Genomic DNA, 14,232 nt, shown 5'->3' on the forward strand with positions numbered 1-14,232 from the left:
GGCGCCCCTCTCCAACTGCGCACGCACGTCATGGCGGCCATCTCATAAAGGGACGGATTGAAACGAACCATGGAGCGCCAGTAAAGAGAGGACTAGAGCGGCAACAACAACTTAAACTTCCGGAACTGAGTCGAAAGTCGCCATTGGTGAGGGATTACTCCCTTGTTTTCTTCTCCAGTGGGCGGAGACTAGATGGCGCTGTTCTCACCTCGCCTCTAAGGCGCATGGGCCCCATAACCACCGCCACCCGTCTCTCTCCCTCTCGTAATCCGGCGGCGGCCACGTGACCCACCGCGCCGCTGCGGCCCTTCCGGCGGCCATTTTAGGTAGGGACCATCGAGGCGGCGCCATTAAAGCGTGAGAAAGGAGGCGGGGGGAGGAGGAGAAAAGGCCCCCCCAGCTCCCGCGCTCGTTGCTGGGCGAAGCGCAGCCGCCTCCCCGCCACAGTCTCCGTCCCCGGCTCTTCTCTCGTATCCCCCCCTCCCCTCCCGTCACCCGCCGAGGCCGCAGGGCAGCCATGTCGGAGGAACAGCAGGAGCAGTTTGCCGGCGACGCAGAAGCGGCGGAGGCTTCGGAGCAGACGGAGCAGCTTGAGGGAGACGCGGGCGCGGAAGGAGGGGACGGCGAAGGCGGCGACAGTGCAGAAGGGGGGGGAGGCGGCGGCGGAGGAGGAGGAGGCGGCGGCGGCGAGTCGGAGGGAGCCAAAATCGACGCGAGCAAGAACGAGGAAGATGAAGGGTGAGAGGAAGGGGCCTAAGCGGGTCTGCTGGGGAACCGGTCCTCCAGGGGAGTGCAGTGGGGCCGGCGGCCGCCTGTGCATCTGCTCACTGTGGGGCTTGGGGTGGGTGGGAAGAAGAGGGGATTGAGGGCCGCCTCGCTATTGAGTCGCCCTTCCCTCCTCCTCGAGGTCTTAGGAGGGCGGTGGGGTATGGTGGAGGCTGCCGCAGAGGTAGGGAGGACACACGGGCTCTCTTTATTTTGGGGTCTGCTGGTCGGAGTGGCTTGGCAAGGGAGCTGGGAGGGCAGGCGGCCGGACTCCAGCGCCTTGGGCGGTCGGGTGGGGATCGCAGCAGCAGCAGCTCAAAGAAGGGGGGGGGGGCGCTTGGGTTTTGTTGCAGCAGAAAGAGCGGGATCCGCGCCATGCCCCCCAGAACGGCACACACAACCCCCCCGAGTGTGCAGACTTTTGCCAAAGAACTTACACGCAGTTTTGGTTGGCGGCTGTAAGAGGAACTGCATGGGTCTTCCTGTGGAATGACCGTACTCTCGCAAAAAAGAAACTGTACTCCGCAGTAGCCAAGTCTCTTGAAGAGTTTGCGGTTCTTCTTGCTTCAGCGGACAGGTGCACCAGAAGACGGGCGTTTGTTTTGCTTGTCTTTTGGCTGGTCGGCCCAAAATGCTTTCTTTTCATCCCATCCTTTCTCCAAGGGGGTCTCGCTGATATCCCTTTCCCTTCTTTTCACAACAGCCCTGTGTGGTAGGTGAGGCTGACAGAGGAGACTGTTCCGAGGGCCACCTAGTAAACTTCCTGGTGTAGTTTCACAGGTTCTAATCTAGCACTAACCATTAGGCCGCACTGGCTTTCTTGAATGTCAAGGGGAGGCTGTGGAGCTTTCTGGACACTGCTCTTTGAGGATAGATGGAAGGACAATGAGCTTGACACTGGATTGTACATACTTGAGGTCGAGGTTTGTCAAGTTTAAATTGGTCCACAACGTTTAGTGATGCCACAATAGAAATAACAGTCTTGGCATTGGAGTGTGTATTGTCTCTTTGTAGTAATAGAGCAACTGCTTGAGAAGGACTATATATCCTTGGGAATGCAGAAGAAACATCTAAAACATACTTTTTAGCTTGCTTTAGGTTTGAGGATTGGATTTGAATTCCTTTGGGGACAAATTGGCCAAACTTCTTCAAGCAGTAGCCACAGATTCCTGGCTCTGTGCAAGTGTTTTTAGTTCCTGAATGCTCTGTGTTAACATACATTCTTTGGGCCCAGTTCTGTTTCTGTGCACAGTGTGGATGTTGAATAAAGGCTTGAGTTATTGTTACAGATGTCCAAAGAGAGCTGTGTTAAAGGAACAGAAGGATCTGATTAGAATTTGGAATTTTTGGTGTGTTGGTGGAAATGGGGAGCTGTTTTATTTAAAAGTAAATAATGCCTGTTTATTTTATGCATTATAATAGGCCGCCCGGCATGTAGCTGTGGCTTTCACATAGCAGATGGGCAAGCTGTCCTTTCAGATATAGAGATATATATAGCTCTCTGCCTCTCCTTAAGCTTTCATAGTATAAAGTGGTGGCTTGCGACATGTGTTGTGAACAAAGTCCTATGAATCTTCACATTTATTTTGGAATTTAGTGGTTTGGAATATACTGTGATGTGTGAGGATTTCTTTTTGAGTCCTCAGTAAATGTGGGGCTTTTCCCTAGGCAGCTCTCCTTTGTTCCGTCATGAAGCCTGTCTTCCTGCTCCCATGGCACTGTCTTCATATCTGCCTTCTGTATTAGTGGCTGCACATGGTATTGTTTAGGTCTTATCAGGAATTTCCTATTGAAGACAGTGCTGGATCTCATTGCCGTTTCTCATAAGTGAGGGTATCCATGAGATGGCATATAGCTTAACTATCATTCAGTTTAATTAGCATATCCACCTAAACACAATTTCTTTTTGAGTCCTCAGTAAATGTGGGGCTTTTCCCTAGGCAGCTCTCCTTTGTTCCGTCATGAAGCCTGTCTTCCTGCTCCCATGGCAGTCTTCATATCTGCCCTTCTGTATTTGTGGCTGCACATGGTATTGTTTAGGTCTTATCAGGAATTTCCCATTGAAGACAGTGCTGGATCTCATTGCCATTTCTCATAAGTGAGGGTATCCGTGAGATGGCATATAGCTTAACTGTCATTCAGTTTAATTAGCATATCCACCTAAACTGCTTTCTGACTTTTAAGACTTTTGACGATCCTCATTAACAAGGTCGCGAAGAGTCTGACTCGACTGTGCGACTGAACAACAAACAACATTAACAATCACAACTGTCCATGATACGTCAGGACTCTCCCATGTTTCTTCCGCTAAGCTATATCGTGCCAGTTACATAATGCATGAAAAAATATTCACCACCGAGCTGCTTCCCTCTCGGTATCTTTCTGAAGAATCCTATAATAATCAGCTGCTGTGACCTGTATAGCCCGGTCTCGTCAGATCCCTTGGGTTAGTATTTGGACAGGAGACTGCCATGGAATACTCGGGTTGCAACGCGGAGTTAGGCAATGGCAAACTACCCCGACAGTCTCTTGCCTTGAAGAATCGCAGTTCCCATGAGCCAGGAGCAACTTGATGGCAAAAAAAGAAGCCGCAGCAGCTGGCTCTAGGCATGGTCCTGCATGCCTTTCTTTACTGCAAGGCGTCTTATTTGCGATATTCCAAAAAGCTAGTAATCCTTGCAGAGAGGGCAGAGGACCATTGCTCTGGAAGCCTTGGCTTTTATTAAGTTCCATAAGGCTTTTTATGTCTTGAAGGCCTAAAGACCCAGCACAACAAATTTAGAGTCCAATGGCCCCTTTAAAGACCCAGCAGTATAGGTCATCTAAGTTTATGCTACATGTTGTGATAACATCAAATGTTGTCTCAGTGCCCTAGTTAGGATTGGAAGAGCCCGTCAGGCCCCCCCACACACACACGCGTTGTCCCTCAGCTGTGGGACATCCTTACCCTTGAAACTCACTAAAGCCCTGAGCTCTCTCCCTTACAAAGGGGACCCAGATGGCATATTGTTTAGCTGCTTGTGTGAAGCTGCCCCTGCACGGTTTGAGCTAATTTTTTTGGTGGCAGTTGCTTTCCCCTGATGTTTAAAGCATGCCTGAGCACATTAACTTTAGCTGGATTTTTTTAATGGTCTTCATGACTTCAACCACGTTTCTCCCCAAATGTTTGGGATAGGATAAGCTACAAATTAAATACATATTTATATGCTCATTTTAAACATATTTATATGCTCATTTTAACTTCTCCATAGTTCTGGCTTTCTGTTCATCAAAACACATGTGTTCTGTTTGGCTTCTAAAGATAGCTGACAAGAATGCCCAAGGGCTTGCCTCCGCACTCCACTAATATGGCATACGTTTCTGTATGCTATATTACTTAATGCTGTCTTTTTTTGTATTGTCATATGGTTCTTGCTCTTTTTCTGGACACATTTTTTTGCTGTCTGGTTTTTTAAAAAATTCTGTGACCACTTCATTTCCCAAACCACTAGTTGCTCTAATTTGGAAGGTTTAATATCCAGAGAGCTCCCATGGGTAAAACAGAATGTTCGACCTAAGAGTTAGGAGCTTCATATTTAATAGTAGGAGGTTATTAGACTTGTAATAGCTGTTGATGCTCTAGAACAGGGGTGTCCAACTCATTATGAGGGCCGGATTTGACATAAATGAGACCTTGTTGGGCAGGGCCATGTGTGTCGTAAAATGTATTGACAGATAGTGGTTTAACAGGGTCTGATAACTGACACCTCTTGCTCTGAATTATTGCATTAAAATGCCTGTGCTGTTGCAATCTTGAGTATGCTTTTCAGTTGTGTATCTGTAAGCTGCAAACCTATGATGACGCAGCAGCAGAACTGGAAGAAGCAGCAGAAGACAGCCATTTCCACTGCGGGCCTAATAGAAGCCCTCTGGGGGCCTGATCTGGCCCCCGGGCTGTGTGTTTGACACCCCTGTTCTAGAAGACCGTGCTCTTACACAACTGTACAGCAGGCTGGGAAATGAGAGTATCTTGTAGGTCTGCTCAGGTTTTGAATGTTCCTGATAGTATCATTTGGCATCAGAATGTTTTGTTTGACATAAAATGCAAGGGCATCAAGTTTTTGTCATTACTATTCAGCAGTGGTGGAATAGTTTAACCAGCTGGTTTCTATCCTGGCTCCAGTATTCAATTAAATAGATTCAAGGGGGTAGCCATGTTGTTCTGAAGCAGCAGAACAAAGTTTGAATCCAGTGGCACCTTTAAGACCAACAAAATTTTATTCTGGGTATAAGTGGAGAAGTGTCCATGCACATGAAAACTTATACCCAGAATAAAACTTCATTGGTCTTAAAGGTGCCACTGGACTCAATTAAAATAGCAGTAATAAAATTGTGGGAAATTTGGGAGGTTATGCTAGGGGTATTTATATACTATAATACTTTTGTCATGGTTTGAATAAAATGTGCGAGAAACTATGAGTTTAGGGTTAGGTTTTTTGGTGACTATGGCCGGATGTTTGGGGGGGGGAGAGGCGTGGCTAATTGCCCTGGCGCAGTTTGAGCCGCGATTACGCGATCAGACGGGCCGGCAGCACACCACGGGTCCTTCCCTCGGCGCCAGCGGGTAAATGAGGGACCGGAGGGATCACACCACGGGCGTCTGAAGGCAGCCCGTGGCAAATGTTTTCTAGTACCTTGTCTTGCGCATTGTCGGCGGTAAGCCACGGGTACGCTCCACTTCCCAGATGTTGGGGTGTGATCGCGCCCGGATAATCCGTCCACCTTCTGTGCCTCTCCCGCGGCAACTTTGCTGTGTGACCGGGGCCTATAATTAGAAAACATGGTCATTAAAATACAAAACCCTGGAGACCTGAACATTAGTCTGATGCCTGTGCTTTTGAGCAGGTCCCTGGAGCCAAAAGAAATTTTTTAAAGCCCTCTTTTTGTCAGGCCCCCCCCCCCCCCCGGAGAATCTGAGCTTTACCTGTGGCCTATATATTTCCAACCTCTTTTCACCTGTGGTTCTGAAATACTGTCTTGGCATGTTTTATAATTGCCAGAGATCATCTTCCCACTTACTCTTGTGCAATGTGTATTTTTTTTTTTCTGGGGGAAGATCGTAATATGCTGAAATGTACAAGGTAGCCTGCAGGATAATCTAATCTAAAGACATGCCTGCAGTGCACGTAATCCCTTTTGGGGTGGTGGCACACATGCACTGGGGTTGCTGTTCTTTTCAGTCCCCCTGCAGAGAGCAGTACCTGTGCATTTTCCCTGGTCCTGTGGGAATGTTTCCTAAGAAAGTATCAGCTGTGTCTTTCTGCATATGACCTCTTAAGACTACCTTTCACTAAAAGTTCTGGGTAGTGGTTGTATTTGTGTATGGGAGTGGAGGATAATGTGGTTGAAATAGCATAGAACCGTACGGGTGGAGAGCCTATCCCTGTGTTCTATGGATCTTGCCCTTTTTGAACAGGCAGTATCTCTTTAATTCCAGTAGAAGTAAAGTTAATACATATGCAGAAACGCAGATGGGCATTGCAGGTTCGTTGCCACTGTGCCTGCTGTTTGGCTTGTGTTACAAGATGTCTTCACCATTCTTCCACTTATTGTGGTTTCCTTGAGATTTCCTGGGCAGGTTATACACGTGGAGGTTCTATGCTGCTCCTGAATGATTAAGTATGTGTTAATTGTTGAAGAATGTTGTGTAAACAACTTCAAGTCTGGAAGTTAATGCAAGTCCTGGTTTTCTTGCTTACTGCGTGATATATAAACAGGAAGAGGTAGCTCAGTACACAGTCTGTCAGTTTCCTTTTGTGTCAGAAAGCATTTGATCAATGGAACTCAGTTGGCCTTTGTTTTTATTTCAGACAGACCTAAACTGGATTAGCATTAGCAAAAACTGTAGAAATTATAGTTTTCCTAAAGGTGCTCAGGATATTTAAATCATTAGCTATCCCTCTTCTATCCTTAACACTTCCATCTGTGGGAGTTTTTTTTAGTATAGACATAGCTATCTAATGTACCCAGTCATCTGTTAGAAGCGATGTCTGAGCCTCTTAATTTACTAATAAAGGAAACTATTAAAATGTTGAGTTCTGTCTTCCACTTGGAGTGTCCAAAGCACCTGGCTACAATTGTGCTTATTAGTCTTTGCTCCTCTGGTTCTGTGGCAATGAAGAATCGCCTGTAGGTATTGAGAAGCTTTTGACAGCCTGGTAAAGATCACACACATCTTTCAGCCTACAGTGTGGCAGAAATAACAAACACTGGCTAGTTTTTTGTGGGCCAGCTGCTTTTTTCTTTGCAAGTCTGGCAAGAGGCACTTTTTGATCGGAACGGCACAAGGTTATACAATCCTTTTCTCATGTTCTAGAGCACAGCAACATAGTTTTTGCATTTGGCGCTTGCTTGTATATTACCCATGCACTAAATTTAAAGGTATGTCTGTCAGTTTATCCTGTGAACCACATCTCAAAATAGTCTGAGGGAGCCTGCAACATTCTCCATTTATTCTTGCATTCAGTTGGGGTGCAATTTGTTGGTTGGTTCCTTCAGTCCAAGATTCATGCCCAAAGACAGGGAACCACATTTGGCAGTGGCATTTGACTTGCATGGTGCTACTGGGTGCAGTCTTAAGATAAGGAGCTCCACAGCTGTTTACTGATAGGTGAAGGGACTGCCTGCTGACGATGACTGGCACAGGCCACTGTTTTGGGTCACGCTGCACCACTGAATGCATTGGATAGTACACACACACACACGGGCATTACTTCTCTTCCAAACTGGGCCTTGTTTGGAAAGCTGTAGGGAATCTTATGTAGTTATTACGAATGCCTCTAGTGCTATGCAAGGAGTGGTAGAACATGTCTCAAGTTTGTAGCTGCTTTTTGGTTATGTGTTTGATTAGCATAATGATTCCAGTGCTATCTCATGTGGAATATCCAAAACTTGTTCACACTGGAATTACTTCTCCAGTCTTGACCTTTTAATTTAAAAAATGCTTTAATAAAATACGTGTAACAAAATGTTCCTTGGTGGGGGGAGACCTACAGGAAAAGGGGGGAATAACTAAGACTAAGGGAAAATCAACTAAAATTGATCATTTACCTGATGGACATTATTCATGTGACTTATTACATCACCACCACAAACAAGATTCTTTTCTTTCTGATAATAGCTGGTGGCGCAGGTGCAAAGGGATTGACAGGTCCTGTCAACGTCAAGAGTGAATGGCAGAGAAACTCTTGGGTTCCGTCTGGTCCTTTGTCAGAGATTTGAGTGTTCTCTATCATGGAACCGACTGTAGTGATCATCTTGGCTAGTTGTGGAGTTAGGTGCTTTTGTGCCTTTCTAGTAGCTGTAGAAGCCTATCAGCGCACAATCTTGTGGAACAGAAACATACACATCATAAAATATGTTCAAAGCGGCACTTGGTGTGGAATTTTATTGTTGAATTTTATCCAGTAGAAGTTCCATGGCATGCCAATTATGCTGGTTTGTGTTTTCACTGTTATCTGTTGTTGCCTTAGACTGAAAGGAGGTTTGGTCACATCACATGAGCCACACACATAACACTGTCACCTCCATATTTAACTGGCTGTACTACTTTATTTAACACAGAAAAGTTTCCAGGTTGTGAGAAGCATGTTGGGCTATTGTGACAGGTATTAACAGACTAGCAGTGGAGGAAGGAGCGGGGTGTGACTCTTGTCACAATAGTTAATTACAATTCTTGTTCCAGTACAGGGGGGGGGTGGCTTTGAGAGAGCCTTTCAGTATTCCTGCAGTCTGCTTGCTTGGTCAAGTGGTTAGGCTTACAGGGTGGGAGAAGAATGACTACTAGTCAGTGGCTCTCAAATATTCTAACTGGAGACCACTGCTGGCCTCTCTTAGTGAAGGAGTTGGTCCATAGGATGAAGGAAGTGGGAACATATCGGCTCCTTCCTTCTCTTTCCCCCACCATTGTGAGGAGATGGGCCCAAACTGACCCCAGCTCCCCGTGATCTTCTTCTTCCCTCCTGTCTTTGCCACCTGCTTGCTAAGTCAGAGCTCGCTTCTCAGTCCTCCTGACCCAGAAATGGAGAAGCCGTCATATGAGCTCTGTTCAGGTCCAGTAGCATAGAGACCAACAAGATTTTTGAGGCATATGCTTTTGTGAGTCAAAGCTCTCTTCTTTGGCAAAGGGGAGCTTCGACTCTTGAAAGCTTATACTCCAAAAATCTTGTTGGTTTCTGTGGTACTACTACTGCACTCCAGTCTAGCTTTTCTACTGCAGACCAATATAGCTTCTCTCTGAAATTCTCATGAGTTCTGTGTTTAGGGGTGTGTGTGTGTGTTTTAAAGTCGTATTTGTGTTGCTTTCATCCTCTTGTCAAAACCCATTAAATTATCTTCATATAGCAGTCTTACAATGAGCAAGCATTTATTGATCATGCAGTAAATACTTTGTGTCCCCCCCAGTCCAGTTATTAGTGCATTGATTGTATGTCCGATTTTGAGTTCAGTTTTATAGCCTAGCACATTTTGGTCACAAGACAGGGTTGTAGATCTGGGTGTTTTTAAAAAGGTTAGTCCCTAACGTAATAACATTTAAACTCAACCAGGCTTAGTTCTGAAACATGTATTTGGAGTGAGGGTAATGTAGGGGTATCTTACCACAGCTTGCTGTTTGAATGTGGAATTTTCTTTTTCTTTTGAAGCTCAGCAGCTTTAAAACTTATTTGCAGGAAAATGTTCATTGGAGGGCTTAGCTGGGATACTACAAAGAAAGACTTGAAGGACTACTTCACCAAATTTGGTGAAGTTGTGGACTGCACCCTGAAGCTGGATCCTATTACTGGTCGGTCAAGAGGTTTTGGCTTTGTGCTGTTCAAGGAATCTGAGAGTGTGGACAAGGTATGTTTGGGTTTTTTATATTCATTGTTAAGTGTTGAAACAGTTTTTCTAAAATTCTAGTGCTCTTGCATGTTTTTGAAAATACTTTGCTTAGGATACTTTGTTTTTATGATAGCTGGTTTTATTTATTTTTTTTAAAAAAAGATGTAACTCTTTGCAGGTTATGGATCAGAAGGAGCATAAATTGAATGGCAAAGTGATTGACCCCAAAAGGGCTAAAGCGATGAAAACAAAAGAGCCAGTTAAAAAGATTTTTGTTGGGGGCTTATCTCCAGATACACCTGAAGAAAAAATAAGGGAATACTTTGGAGGTTTTGGTGAGGTAAGCCATCGCCCTGTGTGTTTGGGGCTTAAAATACTCGAGCTTGAGCTTTAAGAAACTGTTCTCACAGTTATGCTTCTCATATTGCTAAGCTGGTGGCTGTATGAGGGTCCCGTGCAGTCATATTTTAAGTGTTCCCTCCCATGTTCTGTTATCTTCTGATAGTTTTAGGCACACTGGAGTAGAAAGGACCTGACTAACTCCACAGTATTAAATTATGTCTCCCCCCACCACCTCAAAAAGTGTTTGAAGATGATGGTATTGTTCTTTGAAATCTGGGTTAGAGCTTAATGATGGCATACACTGCTTTATGCTATGCATTGTAGACTCACGTACCAGTATGTAACCAGTCTCCAAGGGTGAGAAAAGAGCAGATAAGTGTATTTGGAAGGCACTTGAAACTGGCCTGGAGGGCTGTCAGATCATGAAAAGCCTCAGCCTTTTTTTCAAAAGAACTGCCCCTTTTCTTCACCTTCTCGAATACTATACGTTTTGAGATGCAGCAGCCAGAATCGTACACAGTATTTCAAATGCGGCTTTATCATAGCTTTTAATATAAAGGCGTTTTGGTGTTGGAAGTTCTACTTTGAAGTTATTAGGAGAGGAGTTTAAACACGTTTGCTGTCTCTTTCATAGCACACACTTTTAGTAAAATGCCATCACTCCAAGCCTTCTTTACTTCTGATAATCTTAGTAAGGCTCTATCGGCATACCAATCAGTCCAGAACTTTTGGGCCAGTGTGCTGTACTTTCAGTCATGTTTCCCATTTTGTTGCCCATTCATCCAGTTTGGCGAACTGCTTCTGGAGCTCTTCAGTCCCAGTACAGATCACCGAGTGAATTACACTGCTGACTTCACTCTGTGATGCAAAACTCTTAACCAGCTTCTCCCCTGTACCTTATGTTCTTTAACTAGTTATGGTAAGACGATCTGTCCACCTGTTACTGCTTAGCTGTTGCTGAGGGACTTTAAAGAAAGCTTTTGACAGTCTCTCCTAAATCATATTTTCTGCTGGGAAAAAGGCACCCCCTGCTCTCCCCCCCCCCCTGGCCACAATTTTAGGGGTCAGCAGGCCACAGTGGTAGATGGAGGCAGGAGCGTGTGTTCTGTAAGCTCTGCTCATGCTGGAAAGGATTCAAGCCCCAGAATATAATGTCTGCCAGATTACCCTCTACATGTATGACCATAAACACTCCAAGGACTTCAGAAGGCTGTTGGAAGAAAGACTTCTATGAAGCCATGATTTGCTTTTCACTGTGTTTAATGGTTCTATATCACTAATATACCTGGGCAGAACATAAACCAGTGTGTTTCCTGGGTCTTTTGTGTTTTTAAAAAAAGTTATATCGGTTACTTTCAAATTCTCTGCAAATTCCCTCTATAATTCCAAGCACTCTTTAATTTGCCCATCTTGGCTTTGAGGTTTTTAGCAGGAGCGTAAATGCAGCTATGAGCTCTGATCCTCTTAATCTTCTTGGGGACTCTAGCTGTGCTGCCTCTTTGTGTCTGTGCTCCCAGGAACTTCTACCCTGTCCTAAATCTGAGGGCATAAAACGTTCAGCTCATCATCCCTAAGGGGCGAGTGTTCCCAGGCTAGATGTTTTTATGTTCCTGTTGGCTTTCCACCTCAAGTCAGTTGACAGATGGCTGTGACCTTTCTGATGCTGTGGTTGGGAATAATTAGTTTTCAGAGCCTTAGGGTGCTGCCAGCTCAATGAAATCGATGGGAGGTTGGCTGTTGACTACAATGGGATGTGGGTTGCACTTGATTGCTTCACTATAAAAGACTACTAGTCTAATTGACTCAGACAAAAAAAAGTTAAATCTTAAGAATATAATGGCTTTGAGGCAAATTGGTGGAAACTGCTCATTTGCTGAATTTCTGGTTTTGCGTCAGAGTATGACATCTGATAAGTACTTAAGTTCTGTTTTGGGAAATTTTGTGTAACTTTAAGAACTTGGGCCCCAGTTACACCGGCTGGAAAATGCGGCGGGGGGGGAGCGTGGCTGTTTGCCTCGGAGCCAAATAACGCCCGGTCACATGTCCCGTCAAGGTCCCGTGGTTAGGGCGTGAGGTGCCGATCACACGGCTATCCTGCTGTGCAGCAAAGAAGCGGCACGGCACCATCACACCAGCAATTGCTAGGCGCCGCTTCCGTAGCAAACGGGAATATTTTTTTCTCACCAAAAGGTGAGCATGCACATGATCATTTGTGTGCATCCTGTGCAGACTTTAAAAAAACCCCTAACTGGTTTGCGACTGGACTAGGACGGGACGCGATCAGACGCCCGCCCTTGCCCCGCGTTTTCCGGAAACTAGTACATCGTACTAGTTTTTTACTCCGTATTTTCGGCACAAAGCCACAGGTTAGCCACGGGTGCACTACACTTCCCAGATGTTGCGGTGTGATCGCGCCTGGAAAATCCGCCTATCATCCATATCTTTAGCGCGGCAAATGCTAACAGCTTTCGGGAGCAAAAATTCGATCTCGACGACTTCTTGTTCTGTGTGCTCCCAGTGTTTTACGGGCTTACCAAAATTACGTGATAATAATTAAGGTACTGGGGGTGGGTAAGTTACCTCAGAGGCAAGCAGTCTGTCTTGGGGCAGGTGACCAAGACTGCCTAGGCATTTTCCAGCATCACCTCATCCAAAAGTGCAAATACAGTGGCCTAGTCTGAATGTACTGTTCTGTTTATATTATATGCATTGGTCTGTTAACCAGGTTGAATCAATAGAACTCCCCATGGACAACAAAACCAATAAACGGCGTGGATTTTGCTTCATTACTTTCAAAGAGGAGGAGCCAGTGAAGAAGATCATGGAGAAAAAATACCACAACGTTGGTCTTAGTAAAGTATGTTTCAAGCTATCCTTCCAGAGCGCCTTTTTTTGGAGAAAGAGTCACTGAGCAAAACCGCAGGGATAACAGAGACGGGAGTGCGGCCAAAGCCAGTGAAGTGTGGACAGAGCACCTGTAAAAAGTAGCTATTGGTCCTGCATGCTAGGGATGGAATGGCCCTTGTAAGTTCCACCAGTGCAGCTGTAGAAACATGTACAACTCTTCCGCTTGTCTGGCCAGTAAAGAATTCTGGAACTTTAAGTGCTGAGTGATACTCTTTAATTGCCTTTAATTGCTTCTGACTTTATAGCCTTGAATACCTCCTTATGCTGAAATGCCCTTTCTTTTGGGCATCGGAGCTCATTAGGAGTTTTAATTTTTGGTAAACAGCATTCTGGAACTTTGCCTTTCTTTAACTATTCCAGTTACTCTTCTCTGCTCAATGCCCCCTGCCTGCATAGATATATAGACTGTAGATTTTTAGTTGAAGTAGGCATCACTTTACTTAATAGCAGCCAGTTCCTGGTCCTGTAACTAGTTCAAGCTTATCAACCAAGATTTTCCTGATTAAGGCGAATAGAAGTAACACTGCTTAATATTGAGTAATAGCTAAATTACACCTCATGTAAGTTTTGTATCTCACTTGACATCATGAGAGAACTTTGCTTTGTAACTCTTAAGTTACCTCCTAGTCTCAAGTTCTGGTTATAAATATTTATAAGCCTCGTGCTGTCAGAAGTCTTGCTCCTTGTGGTGTGTTGTCATTCCTCACTTAACACTCCAAAATTAATTACTCAGGTGTAGAATAGGTGCTTAGTATATTGGAAGACTGGCAAGCTGTGTGTTCAAGTTACTTTTTTTCCCTTCTTTCAGTGTGAAATAAAAGTAGCCATGTCAAAAGAACAGTATCAGCAGCAGCAGCAGTGGGGAACTCGGGGGGGATTTGCTGGAAGAGCTCGTGGCAGAGGTGGAGGTAAGCTTCGGTCTGTCCAGGTAGCACGTACCCATTTGCATCATTGGCATTCTGGTACTAAACACCAGTCCACAGTTTGGTTCAGTTATACTCTTCTAACTCTGCTTGGAATTGGATGGTTAGCATCTTCCCCATTTAAGCATTCTTGAGGCTCTATATGTGTTAAACGTTTAGCAAGTTTCTTAGTAAACTTGCCCACCTGATTGGCAACATATAGCCCTTAGCTTTTCCTCTTCTTAAAAGGTGATTAGCGGGCAGCACTTTTAAGATCTTGGGAATTCAGTGGTACCCAAAAGCTGTTTTTACAGAATGGTTATGCTTGAACTGAAGGGAACGTTACACTGCCAGTTACGATGTACTGCATTAATTGGTGCAGTATGTTCTATATCCATTTGCTTCATTTACAACCTCACTTCTCTCCCCATTGGGGACCCAGAGCATCTTTACAACG

The 14,232-nt window shown here is 45.0% G+C and overlaps 1 protein-coding gene across 4 annotated transcripts in view; it reads left to right on the forward strand.

The window, feature by feature from the left end:
* The first annotated feature begins 267 nt into the window (after positions 1-267).
* The window catches only part of HNRNPD (heterogeneous nuclear ribonucleoprotein D), a 17,193-nt gene continuing 3,228 nt past the window's right edge, over positions 268-14,232 (forward strand). For 3 of the 4 annotated variants that reach the window (XR_001482633.1, XM_015415386.1, XM_015415374.1), the window contains exons 1-5: positions 268-738; positions 9,447-9,642; positions 9,803-9,964; positions 12,692-12,823; positions 13,682-13,781. Coding sequence is in view for 3 of the 4 variants with exons in the window: in XM_015415386.1 (XP_015270872.1) it covers positions 518-738; positions 9,447-9,642; positions 9,803-9,964; positions 12,692-12,823; positions 13,682-13,781 (811 nt within the window). In the remaining variant the exon portion in view is untranslated. The remainder of the gene's footprint in view (positions 739-9,446; positions 9,643-9,802; positions 9,965-12,691; positions 12,824-13,681; positions 13,782-14,232) is intronic. The other variant, XM_015415393.1, reaches the window with a different exon arrangement.

The sequence above is a fragment of the Gekko japonicus genome, unplaced genomic scaffold (genome assembly GCF_001447785.1).
Source record: "Gekko japonicus isolate JY-2015 unplaced genomic scaffold, Gekko_japonicus_V1.1 scaffold1995, whole genome shotgun sequence".
In the NCBI taxonomy this organism is placed as follows: Eukaryota; Metazoa; Chordata; class Lepidosauria; order Squamata; family Gekkonidae; genus Gekko; species Gekko japonicus.